The sequence below is a fragment of the Seriola dumerili genome, unplaced genomic scaffold, assembly GCF_002260705.1.
Source record: "Seriola dumerili isolate Sdu_G_001 unplaced genomic scaffold, Sdu_1.0 BDQW01001845.1, whole genome shotgun sequence".
Classification (NCBI taxonomy): Eukaryota; Metazoa; Chordata; class Actinopteri; order Carangiformes; family Carangidae; genus Seriola; species Seriola dumerili.
In genome coordinates this window covers 199,593-221,886 of record NW_019176100.1, presented here as the reverse complement: position 1 = coordinate 221,886, position 22,294 = coordinate 199,593, and the positions used below count along the sequence as shown (strand labels likewise).

The 22,294-nt window shown below is 43.3% G+C and overlaps 1 protein-coding gene across 4 annotated transcripts in view; it reads left to right on the top strand.

Moving 5' to 3' along the window:
- Positions 1-22,294, top strand: part of arsb (arylsulfatase B) — a 54,159-nt gene that overhangs the window by 5,235 nt on the left and 26,630 nt on the right. The window contains exons 5-9 of one of the 4 annotated variants that reach the window (XR_002665840.1): positions 599-842; positions 2,021-2,091; positions 7,308-7,439; positions 8,387-9,930; positions 10,028-10,058. Coding sequence is in view for 3 of the 4 variants with exons in the window: in XM_022768780.1 (XP_022624501.1) it covers positions 599-842; positions 2,021-2,091; positions 7,308-7,439; positions 8,387-8,652 (713 nt within the window). In the remaining variant the exon portion in view is untranslated. Of the gene's footprint in view, positions 1-598; positions 843-2,020; positions 2,092-7,307; positions 7,440-8,386; positions 11,810-13,123; positions 13,453-22,294 lie in introns of those variants that run through there. The other 3 variants (XM_022768780.1, XM_022768781.1, XM_022768782.1) reach the window with 3 other exon arrangements.

Genomic DNA, 22,294 nt, shown 5'->3' with positions numbered 1-22,294 from the left:
TTGTCCAGCAGGGGAGACAGATGGATGAACATCGCTGGATTTGTTTAATGTCTTAGATCATTTGTTTTTATCCTCGCTAAGTGTGTGTTGGCGGTGTTAGTCAGTCCACCACTGTGGTCCAGTATCTCAACAACTGCTGGATGGATTGCCATGACGCTTTTGTAAAGGCATTCGTGGTCCCCAGAAGATGAAACATACCGACTTTGGTGATCCCCTGCTTTTCCCCTAGTGCCACCATGAGGTGGAGATATCTGGTTTTTTATCAAAATATCTCGCCAACTCTTGTGTAGGATTGCCGTAAAAGTTTTTTTCAGCCATTCATGGTCCCCAGAAGATGAAGCGTAATGACTTCGGTGATCCTCTGATTGTTTCATCCAGTTCCACAAGCAGGTCAATGTTTTAATTATCAAGTGAAATATCTCAACAACTGCTGGATGGATTGTCATGAAATCTTATAGAAGCGTTCGTGGTCCCCAGAAGATGATGTAGGTGGGACTAGCGTAGCTGTAGACTCTTATACACTCTATTTAAGCTTTTATCTTTATATTTTCTGATTTAAAATCCCTTATCTAGTCTCTGTCTTCTGGTTGTTTGACAGATAACGGAGGTCAGACACTGACCGGCGGCAGCAACTGGCCACTGCGAGGCAGGAAGTGGTCACTGTGGGAAGGTGGAGTCCGGGGAGTCGGATTTGTCGCCGGCCCGCTACTCGAACGACCCGGAACCGTCAGCCGCGAACTGATCCACGTCTCTGATTGGCTGCCGACGCTCGTTGGCCTGGCAGGCGGGAGCACCAACACCACAAAGCCCCTGGACGGATTCGACGTCTGGAACACAATCAGGTGAGCCGGGGGCCGGAGGTTTTTTCACAGAGCCGGGGACTTTGAACTCACAGCTGGGAGTGTTTCTTGGGTGGCAGGTTCGGCCTGTGGCCTGCGTTTACAGCGTGAGCGATACCAGCTCTCCAGTTTGACAGCCTGCCCTCTCTTTGTGCCCCCCCAATCAGCGCTCCTCGCTCCAACTCCCTCTGCCTGTCTCCCTGACCCAGCGTCTTTTTCTTGTAGGAGCTCCTGCTCCTTCAATAAGCCCTTTGTTACTGTGGCAATGGGAGCTCAAAGAGAAGGAAATTCCATCAGTCATTCTCACACAAATCAGTAGTCCCTCCATCCCTCTTGTTTTTTTCCCCTATCCCCTCTTCATCCCACACCTCCACCTCTATCAAACCCTGCTTTTGGATCAGCTAATTAGATTTTGCTGCAAATCCTTTCATGTTGCGACAATCCTGGGATGTTGTAATTACTGTACGTGTGTAGTTGTATTTCTATGTTTTAGAGAGCTGATATGATAAGTCTGTTTTTACATGGTAGTTTGTGCAGGGATCATCACACCAGCTGTCACTGAGTCCCGTTTGACTGACACATTATATTTGTAAACTAAATGTGGACACAATGAAGGAGGTGAAATTGAGGGCTGCAGCAGAGCCCCAGCAGAAAATCAAGGCTTAGCCTGGACCACAAACTACTACTCACAGCCTCCACTTGACTCCATTGGCTGACGCAAATCAGCTGACCGCTGGCTGCTGGCGTTGCCGTGTGAGCGACACAACAACACGGGGGGAACACAAACTGCCGTTTGTTTGCACCGCCGCACGGTTTCATTTTGGTGTGTATTCTCCCTGCCCGTTACAGAAAGCAGCGGCCTGACAGCTCGACCGGTGGAAATAAAGAGAAAACCTAATGAAACCAGAACAGTAGGGCAGGCGGCAGAGAGCGAGAGTTATTTTAGTTGTGTTATCAGACACTGTGGTCAGCGAGAGCGGTGCGTTTTCTCTGTGGTGGGAGTGCGGTCAGAGCACATGACCGCCTGGTGAACATCGGCCAGCTGGTTCAGATTTACAGATCCCAGTGGATTTTACAGTGCATGAGTCAGACATCATTGTGTGTGTGTGTGTGTGTGTGTGTTTGTGTGTGTGTGTGTGTATCTCCATATGTTTAAGACTAACACTGCCTTTATGTTGCAGCAAAGGGTTCGCCTCACCCAGAGTGGAGCTGCTGCACAACATCGACCCTCTGTACAATGATATCGCTCCGTGTAAGTTCACGTTTTCACTGCACATCACATCACAACACATGAGTAGGATCATAGCGTATAATTTGCATATTATTTGTCAATTAATCAGTTAATGGCTTAGGCTGTGAAATGTCGTGCAATTTTAAGGAATGTCCATCGCAACAAAGCCCAAAAAGACGTCTTATTTTTCCAACCAACAGGCTGAAACTCAAAGATTATCAGGTTACAATGATATTAAACAGTGAAAAGAAACAACTCCAGAAGCTGCAGCGAGAGAATATTTGGCATTTTTTGCTTGAAAAAAGATGATTCCTCTCAGCTCTGCGTATAAGATTAAGAACTAAGACGCTCTTCTTTGGAAAAAGTGGAAACCTCTGACTGCCCTGTGTTGTTTTGAGTGTGTATTTATGTAGAGTGTATATGCTCTCATCCAGACCTGGTGAAGAGAGAATTTTGACATGAATTTTGAAATAGGAGCTTGTGAAACACAAACATTGGCCGACCCGAGCTGCAGAGATCCCATCACTTCACTGTTAAACATATTCAGAGCTGCAAAATCCTGCCAATAGTCTGAGATCATTTCACTTCTTTATGTAAATCAACTTGCTCTTGGAAACCTAGTTTGTGTCCTGGTTTTGATAACGAGTCTTGTGTTTATGTGTTTCAAAACTGCACATGAAATACAGGAAGTGAACGAAACCATCCCCAGATTCCACCAAATGTGTCACTTGTTTAGAGAAATTGCAGATTTCAAATCTAGATATGAGGTTATGGAGCCTCTTTTTGGTCCAGACTGAAATATCTCAACACCTAGGGGATGGATTGGCGTGAAATTTTGTGAAGACATTGATGTTTCCCAGAGGATGAATCCCAATGACTCTGGAGATCCTCAGACTTTTCCTGGGGCCACCATCAGGTCCTAGTTTTCATCATATCCTGGGAAATATCTCCAAATTTCCTTGATGAATTTCCACCACATTTTGTGCTGACGTTCATGTTTCCCAGAGGATGAATCCCAATGACCTTTGTGATCTCCCGACTTTTCCTCTAGCGGCACCGCCACGTTGGCGTCTGCGTCTGTAGAGACATCCAAAAGTCACGGACTGTGTGAGAGTGTTCTTATTTTATTTTAAATGGATCGGCATGAAATTTGTACAGACATTCGTGGTTCCCAGAGGATGAAGCTCAGTGACTTTAATGATCATCCTGACTGTAAACGGCATCCCTTTTAAATATCTGGTGACCTCTCACCAGGTTGGAAACCACTAGTTTAAATTCCATCCATCTACCCATTATCTATGTATAGATGGACGCTGGGGGGGGCTGGAGCCTCCCAAATATAAACAGACAGCCTTTTCACTCCTACAGGCAATTTAAAGTCACCAGTTGACCTAAGATGCATGTTTTTGGACTGTGGGAGGAAACCTGTAAAGACACGTGCAAATCTCCTAAACCGTAATTTCATCTTCCAGTGAAGGCGACAATTTGATAAAGGATGTTGAGGTGATGGAAACCTTGTGTTCCCTCTCCTCGTCTCGGGGCATTGTGGGACTTGTGTTCTTCTTTTCTCATGTTGTTGTCTCTCTCTCTTTTCCCAACGAGTATCAAGGCTTCATTGTTAGACGCCGGTATTCACAAACAGCAAGACATCGTGAATCCAATTGACGCAAGTTAAAACAGACTGGGGCCCTAAGAATAGCACGTTGCATAACATTCGACTGAACTCACATTAACCTATTAGAAACCCACGTTATGTTTATTATGAGTGTCTGAAAAAAATGTGTGTGTGTGGTGATTCTGTTTGTGGCTGATCTCACATGGTGTCTAGCCAATCGTCAGTGGATGTCCAATTAAGTCTCTAATTAAAATGAAACTTCTTCCCCTTCTATACAAAAGTTAGGTGAATTGTTTAAGAACATTTATTTTATCAATGAAAGTTATTTTGTTCTCACATTTTGGTTTTGTTGTTTTGTGGCTACTGTATCACGGAAAACGGTGTTTTTGTTTTTTCATCTGAGGAACGCTGATAACACAAGGTTGATGATGTAATCAGTCACTGGTGAAGCTGTGGTCAGTCAACACTGTTGAAATCTGAGCTTGTTGACGTTTGAGGGCAGGGTGTGTGTGTGTGTCCAGTTTAAACTGTGATTGCAGGGAGGTTTCCAGGAAATGGGTCTTGTGACTGCCTTTTTTTTTTTTTCACTATGAGACAAAGTGGTCTCGTACTTGTCTACACCACGTAATATTAGGTGAACCAAACCCACTGCCATCTCTGAGGAGGTAGCGGGCTCCTGGTCTGAGGTCACTATTTCTGACTTTGTGGAGGATGCTGCACATTGGTTGTACATTTAAAAATAGCAGAGGTATAGGGGGAGTACATTTTTGTACTGAAATGTTTCACAGATGTACCACGATTGTCCTCAAGAGAGCGGATGTGTAGCTTTTGATCCACTGTAAAGGTTCTGTGAAAGGTGAAAGTCACAACAGAAATCTTATTGGGACCTTTGTAATCCAACATAGGAGAGGTGTCGGGGGCGGGGTTTCCAAAGCTACTCGACAGGGTGGGATCGGGGGAAGATACTCGCTTGCAGGCTTGCATTAGTACAGTCATGTAATCCTCTTATGAGGTTGATATGGAGGCGACAGTTGCCTGTCTGCACATCCAGCAGACACAGGGGAAAGTAATCGTTCATTTGGAGCCACCTTGTGAATATAAGTTGAACTATTAGCCTTCCTTTTATCTCTGTTTTTGGTCTCCACCATCCCCGGGGGGAAATATCTGGCTCTTTCTGGCTAACTTTGTGTGTGTGCTGTTCGTTCTACGTGCGAGCCGGTGTAAACAGGAAGCAGATTGTCGATTCTGCAGTTGATAAGTTGCAGAAAATACTACGAGCAGCTGCTACGTCATCGTTTCCAAAGGTCTCAATTTTTCCCCCGTCCAGACTGCAACTCACATAACTGTTCAAACTAAAACAAAGCTGGCAGCGTTTCAAAAGTCTCAGTTTTAGGTGCTTAGGTGTGGACAGGCGTCTTAGTGTATTTTAAAACTAAAACATTAAAGGTTCAGGCTGTAAAACCAAAAACAATGAGCTGAAAGAAGCTAAAACAGGGTTAAACTGCTGTCAGTACCAGTAAACTGTGATGAAAATGAAACTGAATTAATGCAAATTTACTTTCTCTTTCCTCTAATGTCCAAGAAGTGGCCGAGACCTACTGGGAATAAATCCAAAGCCTCTGTTTGATGAATAAGTCTTTGGAAAGTCCGGTCACCGATTTATCGCGTCTCTGAGACCCGACTGTTTACACAGCTTAAGCCAGAGGTCCTCAAATTCTCCTCAAAGTTTACTCCTGGTCATTACCATGTAAATCATTCGTATGATAAGAGGACCCAGTGAAAACAACACTGCTGCTTTACAAGCCCTCGCCCTCGTGTTTTATGTTTGAATCTTTATTGTCAACCACCACAGTGACAACCAGCCTCCTTCAGCGCATTCCTCTCTTCTTTCTTTCCCCTCTTTCCTATTAACCCGGCCTCTCTTTGGAAACTCGCTCTCCACGTTCCTTCTTTGGGTTTTCTCTATTTAGCTCATAAAAAGACAGAGTCCCCCTTTTTTTTTTTTTCTTTTACATACTTTCTCCTTTCAAGTCGCTTTTTCGAAATCCCTCGTCTCTGCCCTCGCTCAGTGTGAGAAGAGGGATCCTAACTAAAATGGGTCACAGAGGGGTCCCTGAAGTTCTCGCTTGTTGAGAGAGAGAGAGAGAGAGAGAGAGAGACACAGAGAGAGAGAGAGAGAGAGACACAGAGAGAGAGAGACACAGAGAGAGAGAGACCCTGGACTTGGCCCAAACCTTAAATCACCCCCAAATTTCCCCTCCGCACTCCTCCGCTCTCCTTCTAGCAATTTCCCTGCTCTCTCAGGGTCTCTTCCCACTGTTCCTCCCCCTCTCCTCCCCCCCTTTCTCTCTCGTTTTTTGTGGATCCTCCTGCTGCGGGTCCAGATGAGCGAGGCCTGCTCTGAGGAGAGGGTGAGAAATGGACGGAGCGTCTGTTGGGGATTGAAGCCCCTTTGCTTAAAGAAGCAAGAGTGGAAGAGGAACCCCTGAAATAAATCAAACCCTGATGTTTGCAGAGCCCAAATCATCCGTCATCCCGCCGGCTAACGTAACAGTGTGAACACCTGAATCTGGCGCCACGTCAACACCGCGTTCTTATGTAAGGATTCGAGACTGAATCTGGTTCAGGGATCGCGTTGCCGGGCCTAATGCATGTGACAGCAATTAAGATTCCCACATGTGATTTGTGCAATCATCAGTGACGAATTCAACGTCGCAGCTTTTTATCATGTGGTCGCAAAAAAAAAACAAAAAAACCCTGAGATCGGAAATGATTTAATTCTCCCGACATGTCGCTGTGGTGGAATCGACTCTATAAAAAACCAGCTCCAACATTGGAGCATTTGTCTATATGCAAAGAATGTGAGGCAATACTTGTTTTTGACAGCGACAGGAGGCCGAAATCACTTCGCAAATCTGAGCTAATCAGGACCACATTGTCGGGGTCAAGCGCTTGCGTGAACCTGAGAACACTCGCAAGGCCAAACGTAGACATGTGTGCTCGACTTCTGGGAGACATTTTCCGTAAGAACAGAAATAGCTCATGGCAGGAGGCTGCGGAGATTTCTGGACACCATCAGAACAAGGATGAATTATTTACTCTCGCCTTGTGAAACGGGTAAAATCATGCCAATTGGTAACTGTGACCCTTGTTCCTCCTTTGCTTACTGTCTTCAAGTCTGCCCAACTGCAGCAACGGGCAAATTATTCATTGTGCTTGGCAGACATCGGAGACTGGTGCTGAGTCGACCACATTACCGCCGTATTTGTCACATTCTTCCAACCCACGTGTTTGAGGAAATTCACATGTAAAACAACTTCTGGTCTTAAAAGTGAAGGATTGTTTTGAATGTGTTTTTTTGTTTTCAGCAATTTTTTCAACCACTTAATTCCAGCTGTTTCTCTACTGATTTGGCAGCACAAAATGAAGTCTTTCATCCTGATGTATTTGCTTTCACTTGATACTGACTGTAATTTCCAGGTATGCGCTCAGATTTGGTGCCAGTCTACCAACTGGTATCGTTTACACAGGGCGTCCTGTATCGCCTTAATCAGCAGATTCTATTTTATTTTTTAAATATGGATGACCTCCACGATCAGCTCTGTCCTGTGCTCTCTGTCAGGCCCTGGCAGGGAGCGTCGGTTAACTTTGGCTCAGGTGGTCAGCGGAGACTCCCGGGCCAACTCCGGCTTCAATGTGTCCATTCACGCCGCCATTCGATCCTCAAACTGGAAGCTGCTGACTGGCTACCCAGGTCAGTATCTTCTGTCGCCCATAATGACATGTTTAGTCTAAAGTGGAAGTGGAAAATCAAGCACATGTATGCAACAGACACACACTGACGTCTTATCTCTGCTCATCAGCGGTGACGAAGTCCTTGAGTAAAAGTACCTATATGTTATTGGAAAAACGCTCCTTTCCTACTTAAGTGAAAGTACTTAAAGTATCAACAGAGACAGGAAGAATCTGAGAGGTTGTTAGATGATTAATGGGAGAGGAAATATTTTCAGTTTCACATCTTTGTGCCTCAGTCAGTTATTTTAATGAGACCTCCTGAGAAGTTTAGAAGTTGATCAATCAGCAGCTATTTTGATAATCAAAGCAAAAGTACCAAACATTTGCTGGTTCTAGATTCTCATAAGTGAAGATTTGCTGCTTGTCTTTATGTCGTATGACAGTTAATGAAATATCTGTTGACTGTTGGCCAGTCAAAACTGGTTTTTCAAGATGTCACTTTGGTCTCTTTTCATTATTATTTTTTACATTTTATAAACAAGGAGCCCCAACATTTTTTTTGGTAAGAGGCCACAAGCTAAAAATGTTTTTTTATTTATTTTTTATAAGCTCATTATAAGTTGTTTTTCAGGCATTTTTTGCCTTTATTACAATCATAGTTAGAGGAGAGAGAGACAGGAAAGTTGTAGAGAGAGAGAGAGGGAGAGAGAGAGAGGGAGAGAGAGAGAGAGAGAGAGAGAGAGGGGATATCGTGCAGGAAAGGGCCACGGGTCGGACTCGAACCCGGCCACCGGAAAGGACTAAGGCCACCGAGGTGACCCAAGCTCATCATGTGTTTTTCTTTTAATATAAAATGTTCATGTGAAACGTAAATGTAGTCCAGTAGAAAACACAATATGCGGTTGAGTAAAAGTATAAAGAAGCATAAAATGAAAATACTCATGTCCTCCATCTTGTCTCCTCCAGGTTGCGACGTCTGGTTCCCGCGGCCCGGCCACAACGGCTCCGAGTCGACTCCCTCCGAACGGGATCCACTGAAGTCTGTGATGCTGTTTAATATAGAAAAGGATCCAGAGGAGAGGGTGGAAGTGTCTGCTCAGTTCCCCACAGTGGTGGATCATCTCCTCAGTCGGCTCCGCCACCACCAGAAAAACGCTTTGCCCATAAACTTCCCAGATGAAGACCCCAGGTGTGACCCGGGCCCCACGGGAGCCTGGGGACCCTGGGCTTAGCCGGAGGTGACGGTGATGAACATTATGAAGCACTTTGTTTTAACTGTGTTTGCTGTGAATTACAGCAGGAATCTCTTCTGTGGAGAACTTTTTATTTTTTATTTTTTACTGAATGATGATTTAATGTAATGTCGGTCGATCTAAAAGACATTTTATTCCATCAACCAAATATTTCAAGCCTCTAAATCAGATCGCTCAGGTTTTTTAAAGGAAAATATTTTCAGTTGCTTTCTTTTTTTCTCAACAACCAAAGCAGAAGCTCGGCAGGTCGTGTCATTCACAAAGTGACTGACAGATCGATCTCTGCGTCCCAGGTCGATAGCGATTGCGTAAACCGTGTTAGCTACACATGCTGCTGATTTGTAAAGACTGTCTCCCCGCTGTTTCAGGTATTTGCACTTCGTTTTTCTGCTGTTGAGAAGCCGCGGGCGTCTGGAATGAGTCAGACACAAAGCTGCACAGAAATATCAGAGTCTTGAGAAAAATATTTCACCCATTAAACAATGGTGAAGATATTTTTGAGCTTTTTAAGGATTGCACAGGAGAGCTGCACTAATCAATATTTTTTTATATTGACAATTGATGAAGTGACTGGTAACAATTTCTTCCTTAACTTTTGAGTACAGAACGATGTGTAACCGAATCACAGTCACTGATGGGGGGTGATGGAGACCAAAACATGGCTAAAAGGACAGCAAATGTCTGATTTACACATGCTACTGTGGCAAGTGGCCAAAAATATCACTTATTGCAGATTTTAAATGCGCTTTAAATGAGCTGTGCTCTACTTTTTTGTTTTGTTTGTTTTTTAGTAATTGTGCACACCACTGTTTGTAAGTGTCAACGGGTTGTAGATTAAGATTAGCTATAAGAAATACATCATAAACAGGGTAAGATGTGGTAAAAATGTTTGTAAAACAGACTGAAAATTATGAATGTGTGGACAGTTTGAACAGTATACAGCTAATTAAAAGTGGTCTTCTTCAGCTCGCTTGTTTCCCTCATCGTTGCCTCTAAGTTAACGATGAGTAGGTGCTAAATGAGTTAGCGGTTAGCGGTGTATTTCTGCTTTTCGAGGCTGAAAATGTGAGGAATTTCTTGTGGACTTCAGGCATCTCATATGTTATGGCTTCAGAAATAACTCCCACATGCCCGTCATTCATGAATGTATCGTTCTCATGAAGGATAAAGTTGTTTAAGGTCAAATATCTTCTGTGCTGCTGATGTTGTTCCATATACTGAAGTCAAAACCGCGATAGAGAACGAGCAGGTTAAAAGGTAAAATTCAGTTACTTCCAAACGGGTCATTTGCATATTTGGAGTCTGAGTGGGAGAAACTAATTTCCTTAATACATACACCCTGTTTGACCTTTAGCCCCTTGGTGTTTGACCTCCCACTGGCAGCAGCATGCAGACTACCACAGGAAATGCTCCCTGCAGAGAGTGGGCGGCCCCGTCCTAATGTGGGCTGTGACCCTTAACCCGCTGCTGTGAATTGATTGGCAGCTGAGCAAAGCAAACAACACCGCTGGAGCCGTCCGACATCAGCAGGTATAGTTATGTCACTGGAGTCGGTTTCCTGTATAGATGTGTTTGTGTTTGTGTTTATCAGACCAGTTCTTCGTGTCGGAGTCTGGTCTGAGCTGGTCTTTGCTGTTTGTACAGTAGAATATCACATGATACTCCTTCGCTGAGCTGGAGATAATGTGAGGCTGCTGCTTTTCACAACCAGACTCCTCTTATAGAGACAGAGAGACGCTTAAAGGAATAGGAACATTTTGGGGAAATTGTTTGATAAGGCTCTTTATTATATTATATATATTATATTACAAAGTATATTATATTATTGTTGACATTAAAGGGAAGTTCTGGGATTTTTACGACATTTTTCATATGAATTTAGATTTTCATACATTTAGAAAAAGGAAGGAAACAAAATGAGTTTGTGTAATGTTTGGTTTTTATTTGGAAGGCTGCGAACAGGGGGAAACGACTAGCTTAGCTCTGTCTAACAGTGAGGAAACAAAGGGCCATAAGCTTCCCTGAAGTTAGCACAGTACAGCTTGTTTTGTTTGCTCGTTGCAAAACCTGAGGTTTATTTAAGTGTAAACAATAATTAATGGTTTTATTTACATTAGAAAAAACAGTCACTGCATCTGGCAAAGAAATAATTCAGCACATAAAACCACAACTTGCCGTTTTTATACATACTATTTTTTATTTATATAACATGTTAACTAGCTGCTGGGACATTTAGCTGTGTCCCCTGTTTGCAGTTTTTATGCTAAGCTACGCTAACAGCTCAGATTGACATGACGAGCTAACACTGTTGAAATTGTTGAACTGTTCCTTTAAGGATGTTTGGAAACTATGTCGTAAATTAAGAAAGCATTAACGAGTAGTGTGACAAATTAATCTTTTAATTAATTTTTCCAGAGCTTTCAGCCGTATAACACGGTCTTCATCAGTGGGCGGATTTTGCTCAGTTGTCGTGGAGATGGTTTTGATAACCTGTGTCTTAACAGCTGTGATTTAAAGCCTTGGGAAAAAAGGAAGTAAGCGGACCTTTAGCTGGGATTGTTTCTCGTCCAAGGCCCAGATTGAACTTTGATGCTTAATTGATGAGAGGAGATTTTAGGTCGTGTTCACCTGAATTATTTATTCCTTCCCAGTCGTCCCATATGGCCGGCCCCCAGGCGACTGCGTGGTGCCAGATACTCGCTTAAATTTTTAAATCTAAAATCTAATCTACATTTTTTTTGTCAATTATTGTGTCTTTTTAACAATAGGCGGTTTTCTAATTTTACATCGAGTGACTGTATGAACTCGTACAAGTGTGTATGTGCTTTAAAACCCAGAGTGGCTGTTAAACAGAATTTATTTAAACAGGGATTTTGGTAATGGATGACGACCAGTGTACCACATGATTATTTTACGTTTCTGAGAAAACACTTCTCATGCTGCTGAGGCTATAAATTTGTCACTAGCTTGTACTGTTAGTTTACTCTGCAATCAAAACTCTGCACTTCAGCATGATGGGATAATTTAATCATTTAATTAGACGTTGCCACGGCTCAGCATTCACCTAAAACCGAGGCCTGCGAGTTTTCTGAGCTCGGCTGCAGACCGCTCTCACACTCCTCATACCCGCTCTGTGGTGAACTCGCCCCTCCTGACAAGTTATTCCATCTTACCCCCTCCTCCCCCTCCTCCTCCTCCCTCCCCCTCCTCCTCCCTCCCTCCCTCCCTCCCTGTCATTATGATCAGCCAACCTCGGCGGTGTCACAACTCGTCTCCTCCTCATACTTTTCAAAGGTGGTTTTGGTGTGTTTTTCACACTTAATCCTGCGCTCTGACGGCCCCTGTGAAGTCTGCCTCACAGAGTGACAAACACACTCCTCTGCTGAATCAACACAGCGGATCCACCGGCCCTGACGTCGCCCCGAACCCCTCACGCTCTGTTGTTTCAGCTGTGGAGATGGCTGTGAGTGCCTCCCTGAGAGATATGACGGCGTAGAGATATGACAAGACGGCACGAGGTTCAGGGCTCGGATTCATCAGACGGTTAAAAGTAAAACTGTGGACTTCAGTTAAAGATAAAAATAGAAATCCTTCACTTAAGAATTTAAAAATAAAAACAATTTGTCAAACTTCTTTTGACATAAAAACTCTCTTAAATGACAGAGAGCTGCAGAGGTGTGAGGAGCTGGTTAAGAATAGATCCTTGATGACTGCAGTCTGCCTCTGTTCTCTGGCTCGTGGTAATAATAGTATTTCAGTCTATTATTTGCATTTGAGTATTTGATAGGATGTGACACGACTTTTTTTTTTTCCTCTCTTCCCATCCATCCATCCATCAGCCACACTGCTCATCCTTACAGGGTGGAGCCAATCAATTTTATCTCTCTTTTATTATATGATTTCTTTGTCCTACCTCGTCAACCAAAAGCAGAATTTCCTCACATTTCATCCCTCTCGGTACATTATTAATATATAAGGTCCCACATGATCAATGGGTCAAATCTGGATCCGGATGCGGACCTTAATCCAGACCCAACCCTTGACAAAATTTCAGTATAACCTGACCCAGACTGCCTGCAAACATCTCATAGCGGTCACATCACCTCACCTGTCATGTGATAAAAGTTCCTTCTCCATTACGAGTATTTGTGCTTTTGATTCTTTAATTACATTTTGCTGTCAGTGAACTTTGACTTTGACTTCAGTACAGCTTCTTCCACCACTAGATAAGTGTCATTATTTTTGTTATCAACACAGTAACTGAGCTCCAGGTTTGTTGAATGTGATCTGCACCAGTTTCTTTTTCTCTCTTAATCACGTCATGCTCTGTGGTGGTCTCCCGCACACTTTTTGTTAGGTGTGATGAGCTGTCGGATTTCCCCCCTTCAGGCTCAAGGTTCAACACATTCCTGGCTGCACTGGTCAGTATGATTTTAATCTGTTTTCACAGGCAGCGCAGCACAGACACACAGACACAATCTTGTTTGGAATTCCAGTCCCACTTCACTGACGGGAGACCTTCAGTCTCTCCTCGTGGACGTACCAGAGAGGAAAATCAAGGGTGGCATCCGTCTCTGTGTCCCACATGTGCTCACCGTCAAAACATCTGGGCCTGTATTTACCAAACTCTGAAGAATTACACTTGAAAATGATCTAAGACCAACACGAAGCAACGAGACACATTTATCAAATGACTAACTCCTACTTTTTAAGAGCAACTTTCATATGATTCATCACATTTGCTTTGTGCATTTTCTTTAATAAAAAAAACACCTTACAGTTAATTCTGTGGTATGTTATTCTGCAACAACATACAGTTTATAATTATATTTAATATTTATATTAAAGTTAATTTTATTTGTGTGAAATCTTAAAATCTCCCAGAATAATTAACAAGGGAAATTAAAGGTGGTATATGCAAGTTTTTGCTATTGCTACATAGCCATCGTCAGCATTAGCAGTCTAGAAGAAAGGTTGTGAGGTCAGTATCAAACTTCATTCCTTTACTCACCAACAGCTGTCTCCAGATGTGGAAAGCAGCACCAGTGTTGACTCTCGTCTCTATCGCATCTTTTCTTCTACTGAAGTTAGCACGCTAACTGGCTAGCCCCGGTTTGCAGCTTCCAGTCTGCACTGAAGACGTAGCGCCGCTCTGAGGACGTATTAAAACCTCCTGTCTTGTGAGAGCAATGATGGCCGAAGCTTTTGTCACGTGACGATCACCACAACAACAATAGTAAAACGGGTCCACTACGATAATTTAAAAGGTGTTTTGAGTCCAGGAAATTTGGATTAAACAAGTCGTATTTAACTTTAATGAAAACTCCAGAGCTGTGTTTCTGTGTTAATGGGAGGAGTGACAATAACGATCAATCGTTGCGTAACAAAGTCTTTAAACTCAGAGAAAGTGTTTATCCACTGCTCAGTTTGTTGTGTGATTGATTTTCTTTTTTTTCCAGTTACCCTCCTGGTAGCTGGATATGATGATTTCAGCTGGTTCATTTTAAGGTTCTTAACACTTAACTCAGTTAGATTCAAAGTGGCCATGTCTGGTGTTGTAGTGGCATTTTCACAACGTGCGTGGCGAGTTTTAAACATGTCATTTTACTTTTTTAAAGTCCAGTCATGTCTGTAACTCATGAAGCTCAGACCACTGATTATTGGAGTAATCAGTCATGTATTAGAGGAAACTGGAGTATTTCTGCTGCAGACTATTGTTCTTTCAGTCTGACCATCAACCCAAAGGTCACCGGGAGTAACAATGATCCCAGGAACTGGGTGGATAACATCAGGGCTGTTATTATTGTCAATAACTGCAGAGTTGTTTAGCCAGAAACTCCCCAACCAAGTCATGAGACTCCCCTGTGTTTTCACTCCATTCAAGTCTCATTTGACTGACCAAGGAGCACAAATAAGAGGGCACCGAGGTCCTGGCACCAGTTGTTGGCCTCCCAGTCACAACACTCTCAAAATAGTCCATTCACACTCGCTCGCTGTCGTGCAAACCGAACACGAGCGTACAAAAGTTGTTGTTTGGCACCGTTTCTGCTCTACCGGCTGCACCTCCTCACACCGTCTTCTACAACACAGGCGCCGTGTATTTCCATTGAGTTTGGCCACAATAGAAGACTTGAGACTGGGAATGGGAGATGGCGCATGCATAGACACATGTCTGGAAATAATGCTAAGTATGGCTTTCTGCTGTGCAGCACATAGGCCGACGTGTTGGACCTGAATTAGACGGAGCCTTCAGAATGTGAACAATCTGCAGAGGGTCTTTAGCTCAGCTGTTAGCCTCCGGTAAAGGTTAAGACTCCGATCCAGAGAGGATTAGACATGTAGAGAACCCAAACGATCAAGTAACGCTCGTCTTTACAGAGGGGGTGTGGTAATCAGTCGTGAAGATAAGACTAAGAAGTTTTTGATTTCTTTATTCCATCTGAAAGTAAATGATGAATTTCAGAAGAGGAAAAAACATCCTCAGCTCCTTCAGGCCTGTGGTTCTCAGAGTCAAGGACCCTGAACTGCTTTTAGATGTTTTATTACAGAAAGTGTTTGAAACTTATGAACAACATTGTCATATATTCTGTTATTGTTTTACTTATGGATGGAATTATAGTGAAAATGAATTATTCCTCTTGTTGCTTCTTCAAGGACCCCTGGGGGTCCCTGAACCCCACTTTGAGAACCACTGCTTTAGGCTACTAAAGTAAAAAAAATAGGTAAAGTGGTAAAATACTAAATTGTGAGTAAAAGTTCTGAACGAAAAATAAAACTCCTCATAATATAGAAAATGTAAGTATGTAAGTGTACGCCCTGGGTTTTTAATTTAGATGCATGTGCGGAAGTGGAAGATAATAATAATGACTATACTGTTGAGTTTAATCTATGATGATGCATTATGTCTTCGAGGTTATGTTTTGCATGTTAAGCCTTAATCAACAGAGTAACTGCTGACTCCAGATGTTAGATACCTGTCTTGTGCAGATGTGGCGTGAAGCAGCACAAACTGTAAAATACAAAAACTTGAATTTTACTTTAACTTAGCCTCCATCGCAGTGGTGGTCACCCGCGTGGTTCCTGAGCACATATAGTGTCATTAAATAAATAATTTACTCTCGTGAGTGCAGCACGAGTCGCAGAGAGGCGGTGATTGGCGGGTGGGGGAGGGAGCTACCGGAGCAGTCACTCCCCATCCCAACAGTAGTTCTGTCTGGGCGGAGGGGGGACGCAGCCAGCAGCCTGCAGCCTGCAGCCAGCCATTCATTCTTCTGCGGTCCCGGAGAAAACGTGGAGGATGAAGAAGAGACTCTGAGAGAGAGAGAGAGAGAGAGAGAGAGAGAGGGGGAAGAAAAAATTAAGTCAGGATCGAGTCCGACAAGCTCAACCTCAACTCTGCACAAACCTCAGAGAAAAGAGACGCAGAAGAAGATCCGGCACAAAAAAAAACCCTCGGTGGATTTCAGAGGCGTCGCTTCTAAAAACGCACAGACAGCAGTTACACGTAAGTAGCTGCGGCACCTAAACAACCAGGGAAACTGGAGAAATCACCTCTTTTTCTTAAGCTGATAGTGTAGAGAGATTGTCTGCCCGTGAAGCCAGTCTCTGTCGGAGAAACTCGGAAACAGATACTGAGACTTTCATCCAAGTTTCATCCACTTTTGTTGCTGTGCGGTTTTCTTCCAGAGCTCTGAGGGAAAAACTCGTGGCAGGAAAGCCGAGCAGACTGATGCTCTGCCAGGCAAAGCAGCTCATTATGACCCTAATGTGTTCTCACTCATCGGTCAGACATTTAATTCCTCCATTAATGTAGTTTTAAATCATTTACGTGTTAACAAAACTTTAATGCACATGGTGCAAGTTGGACTCCTGTCATCAAAAGTCCAACAAACAGTAAATGCAACATGATGATGAGACGAGAAAAAGCAGCAGATTTTCACATTTCAGAAGCTTAAAATTGACTTAAAGGAATAATTCATTATCAAAACGGTTTGACCTCCAGGAAGCATCAGTTGTAGTCTATAGTTCTGTGCAAAATTCAACTTAAAAACCCACTTCCTTTCTTTTATTTATCTATTTTCTGACACTATGTGCATCATTACCCAGTAAAAGTCTCATTCAAGATGGAAAACTCACTCATATGAAACATTGAATATCTTGTTTTTGTCTCTAAATTGGCAGAAAATGGTGAAAAATAAATGTGAATCACAGTTTCCCAGAGCTCAGGTTAATTTTTTTTATTTTTTAACGTTTCTTTGCAAAGCTAAAGCTCCAAAACCCAAAGATATTCAGTTCACTGTCACGTAAGAAACAGCTGAGAATCTCACAGAAGTATTGGTTTTTGTTTTTCTTTGTGACACTCGTTAACATTTTCTTATTTTTTCCATAAAGAAACTGAATCAAAAGCCTCGTTAACCCCAAACACCTGCTGATTTCAAGTGGACTTATTGAAGGTCTAAGGTTTAAAGTGTGTCGATGGGCTTGACATAAGTGCGACACAGATTCTTTCAGATTCTTCTTCTCAGTCTTTGTCTTCGTGTTGTGTTTCAACAGTAAACCCGAGAACTGGTCTCACCTGTAAACCAGTGTTTGTGTGTGAAAGAGAAAGGTCTCCTGAGGGCAGACACCTTCTTTTTTTTTTTTTTTGGACCAGTGTGTAACCAGAGTCGGGGACAGTGTTGTGTGTTTTGCGTGAGGAAAGCCCTACTTTGCTGTTTCCTCCCCCCAACAATCAGTGTTTAATTATTATTTTTTTCCACACGTGATTCTCTTTATTGCAGAAGTTTTCATAGAAAGTGTTCACGGGCGACTCTTGCTCCAAACCTCAGTCACTGATTCATTGCGGTAGGAAACATCAGAACCATATGATCTGTCTTTTTCCACGTGGATTTCGCTCTCTCCGCTTGTAGATTAACACTATACATGTCACTATAGCTTAAGTCTGAACGTGCTGAATTGTTGTAGCTCAGTGTATTGTTGTCACTTAATTACCAGCTGTGAAGCAGCAGCAGCAGCGCAGCCACTGTGTGGTCTTGGTTACGAGTCTATATTCTGTAATTAGCTTGAGCCAATTTTGTAATTTCTGTCTTTTTTTTTTTTTTTTAAAGGGCACGCAACTGAGCTTCAGATGTTTAATGACGCTTATGTCATCACTGGATGAGTGGCTAGGATTAAAGATGGCAGTTGGTTGTTGGTGGAGTCAGGGGTTGCCAGTGCACGTGGTCCCTCAGGGCTCCGTGTTTGGCCCCATTTAAAGGCCTGAGCTTCATTCATTACGACCCCGCAGAACGCTCCTCTTCCTCCGTTTAGGCCACAAGAAACACAAAAAAAATACACGAGTTTCTCTCCCTTGGCAGCTGGGCAGCGCAGATGCTTTGGAAAACGTCTTTAAAGTCTCCCTAAACAGAATGGTAAACTTTCAAAGCATGGAAAAAATATTACCAGCCTCCCTTTTTCTTTTTTGCCCGGTGCAGATGATGCAGCTGGCGATACTTTTAATGCAAAAAAAATAAAACAAAAGTTTAACTGCTAACCCATTCATGCAGACCACATCATCTGCCTTTCGTGCTTCTCCGAGCTTTGATGGCCGTGCTTTTGTCATTAATCCAGGATCCTGGCTGCAGTTTAATGGGATTGGTCAGTGTATTTCTCCTGGAGTCGGGGCTGTTTTCATATCTACATCTTCTCCGTGCGTTCGGATCCTAAATAAACACTCACTTTTATGAGTCTGTGAGTGTAAATATCGCTGAGTGGTGTGTTGATGGAAATCAGACCCGGTCACTGTCGGTGTGCACTTGAAACCAAAGCCGGGACCGTAGTGTCGCCATGACCAGAGTGTGAAATCCACTAATTGAACTGCTGCTCCTGGGGTCAGAGGTTAAACCAGATGACTCCGGCCAGCTGGGACCCACATCTGGAATACAGTTTGTTACAGCAAAGCCCCACTGTGGATATCCTTCAGAGTAGATGGCCCTGATAACAAGGCTGGTTTATTTGCTCCATATTTCTTCAGACTACTGTAACTGTTGCACTTGTACACGGAGCAGCAACATCTGTTTTTGACAGTCAGCGTTTTTTTTCTTGGTCATTATTTCACCCCACAGTGTTCTTTTGTCTCTCAGTGAGTGCGGTCAATAAAACTTTCAACGGGAGCATCCAGGAAGTTGCTCTAATGAAACCAACACATCACAAAGTTTTTTTTCTTTTCTTAATATGCATCTCGTTACCTTAAAGATTGTTTATTTGACCATAAAACTGACGTAATGCGAGGAAGGACAGTCTTAAAAATTCAGACAAATCTTAACTGGGTCACATTACGTTATAAGGTTTTCCGTTCCAAGCTTCTAAAAGAAAGTTTTTCTGAGTGAATTAAAAGCAGCCGTGTGTCCGAGCTGGTTTCTGTTTAATGGAGCAGTTTCACCGGATCTGGAAAGGTTTGCAAAAGGAGATGCTTTGTTCATGAACACTTTTCTTTTGTTGTCTGAATTAGGGATGTCACTTTTTCAAAAAAAAAAAAAAAAATCATGTTCAAATAACTTGAAGCTAACCCGTAATTAGGTCAAATGACTTCAAACTCTACCCACGTAGCCAGCTGTGTCCTAAACTACATTGTTGAATTCATGTTGTTTCGTTTATTTGCGGTGCCTCTGCTGCCTTCCTCGAGTCGGAGTCAGCAAACAGCCTTACCCTCTTTATCCACAGTTATTCATCCACAGAGCTTCCACACATTACTTCTGTTCAGCATGGCTCTCGTTAGTTTTCTTAATTTTCCATCAGCAAAGAACACAGCGGAAGCGTAGTCAGCTGACAGGGCAACAGTGCGTACGGTGGACGAAGCATTTTGCGAACCCTCCTCGCTGCAGACCAATGCACAGCCTGCTGCTAATGTGAACAAATTATTACAGATACAAAATGTAATTCTAACGTTTTTCACCCTCTTTTAAACGGTAGTTTAATGTTGAATAAAAAGTGACAGCCTCAGGAGGGCGTGGCGAGATCACCTCAAATCTATGCTGTGGTTAATGAAACGGTGAGCTCCCTGATGAAACAGTGTCTTTGTCTTATTGGACAAACCTGTGCATGAGATTCTCTCACAGCACTTTGTATTTAGCAATAAACAGAAAATAATGGATTATGACTGATCAATATTTAACAAACCTTTTAAATATTTGTTGTTGATGAGTTTGTAAACTTTTCCCCTTCGGTTCGATTTGCTTTCACACACAGAAAAATTCAAGTGAACTAAAATGCATCATTACAAACCAGATGAGAGGGTTCTCTCCTCTCATTGGTCAGATTGTTTGGCTGGAGCAGGAAGTAAACACAGGAAGTTTGGGACCGGACTGATCAAAAGGGTCGTGATTTGATTGTTTTGTTCCGCACCCAAGTGCAATTTTCACACCAAACGAATCGTACCGAGGTGGAAACGAACCAGGTTTTGGTTTAACCAGATTAAAAAGTGCAGGTGTGAAAACACGCAAAGTGTCTGAGAGTTAAACTGGATGTTTTCCGGCTCGTTACAACTCCAATCCGATTCATGAAATGACCTCACATGGTAAACTCAGACCAGGGAGTGCACTTTGTTATTGGACTACCTAGGAGAAGGTGGCAGCCTACTCATACTCATGCCTCACCTCTTCACCTGGTTCATCAGCTTCTAGGATCAAACTGTTCCTGTTCCAGTTGTTGTTCGTCTTGTCAGAGAGTAAAACGACGTTCGAGTCGTTTCACACCCGTGTGAAATGTGACGGCGTCCAGCAGCCGTCACGTGATGACCTTTTCCCTTGTGACCTCCTGGTTCTGCTCTTGATTCAACTCTCCAAACCCTCCATCGCTCTCCCAATGATACTTCACCAAACTTTCTTGGTCCTTACGTGCCCCCCCCCCACCCCCCCCCCCCCCTTCCACGCCCCCACCCCGTCCTCCACGCTACACTATGGGGTAGTCATGCGCGCTGATTAGATTAGGCAGCGCTGGAGCTAATCACCCTTCTCTCTCCTCTCCCCTGCTATTCTCCCCTTGCCTGTTCCCTGTTTTTTTCTTTTCCTCCGGCTCTATCCGTCCTGGGGGCCCCCCTGTGGCTTCTAGAGACGAGCCTCTCCTGGGGGTACATCTTCGTGCAGCAGCTCTCCAACCTGCTCTTTACTGGGGAAAACCAGCAGGGTGGGGTCCTGGCAATAACAAAGCCCTCACCCTGCACTTGTCCCCTCTGTCAATAGAGGGCTGACTGTGGGCTTGTGTGGAACGTACCCTCCCTTTAGAAAAGAAAGAGACATCCAGAGAGAAGTGAATGACTTGTGGAGGGCTGGGAGAGGGGAGGGAGGGGTCAGGACCCTCCTGTCGGGTGAAATGAGGAGAAAGAATCTGCAGTGGGTTTTGTTCCTTTGTGGCGTGCTGGGGGGTCAGTCTCAGGGGAATGCACGGCAGACAGACGGTGGGTTCTGCAGCTGCACGGCCTCCAGCGCTTTATCTCGTCCCTGAGCAACTGCAGGCTCATTAAACTCTGCTGGTCGAGTTCAACGTTCGCTTCAATCTCCTGTTTACCTCCCCTTCCAATCCGTCCTTTTCTCTTTACTGGCAAACGCCGGGATCAGACATGTTTGAATATTGATTAAGCTGGAACTGGAGTCGCTCTGGGGCTCAGCCTCACAGCTGTATGCTAATGATGAAAGGTTACGACCTGCCACAAAAGGCCGTGTGTGTGCGTGTGTAATGTGCGATAAGGCAGTATCATATGTTCAGTTTGGCTTAGGTCACGGAACAGGCTTTGAGCTGTATGAGTGAGATTAAACGAGATTGTCCATTGTGTTTGTGTCGCAGCTGAAAGTCATAATTTGCTTTCATGTTGCAGTTGGTTCCCAGTTCATATCTGAGACAGAGAAAACAATGACTACAAAGAGACAGAGACTCTGAATTTATTACCATCTCAAAGAAGGGCTGCAACTAATTATTTTGTTTCTTTTATCAAGCAATCTGTTTATTTAATAGGGAATGTACACTAATTAACGTGTCATATTGTGTCTGTTGAAGCTGTGCACACACAGAAATGTGTAAATTAGAAGTAAACTTTAGCTTGTTTTGTCCAAAACCAAATGTGGGTCAATACATGGCGACATGAGACAGAGAAAAACAGTGAATCCTCATGTTTAAGAAGCTGAAAGCAGCAAATACCTGGCATTTCAGATTGGCTAATTGCTTCAGCATTAGTTAAAACCAGATCATGAGAACGGGGGCGAGCTAACTGTTGACATATGAAGAGTTAAGTTGGGGAACTGCTCACATTTATACAGGATGAAATAATCAAATAATAATAATCATATAAATTAGGTATATATTCTTCTACATCTTCCACTCCACATTGCAGGAACTGATTATAAATGTCTGTCGAAATTTCTTCTTTCTTTTTCTTTCAACCGATCAAACTCCACCTCGTTCTGTGGGAATTTTCGATCCTCTACTTGTTTCATTTTGAGTATCGTTCCATTGAGTCAGAAAACTCGGCATGCTGGTCAAGCTGGACAAGAGTCCTTTCACTTTCACTCACTTTTCCTGCTAAATCTCAGCCCAGCGGAGAAATCCTCCAGCTGCTCTGAGCCCATATTACTCACAACCAGAGACGTGA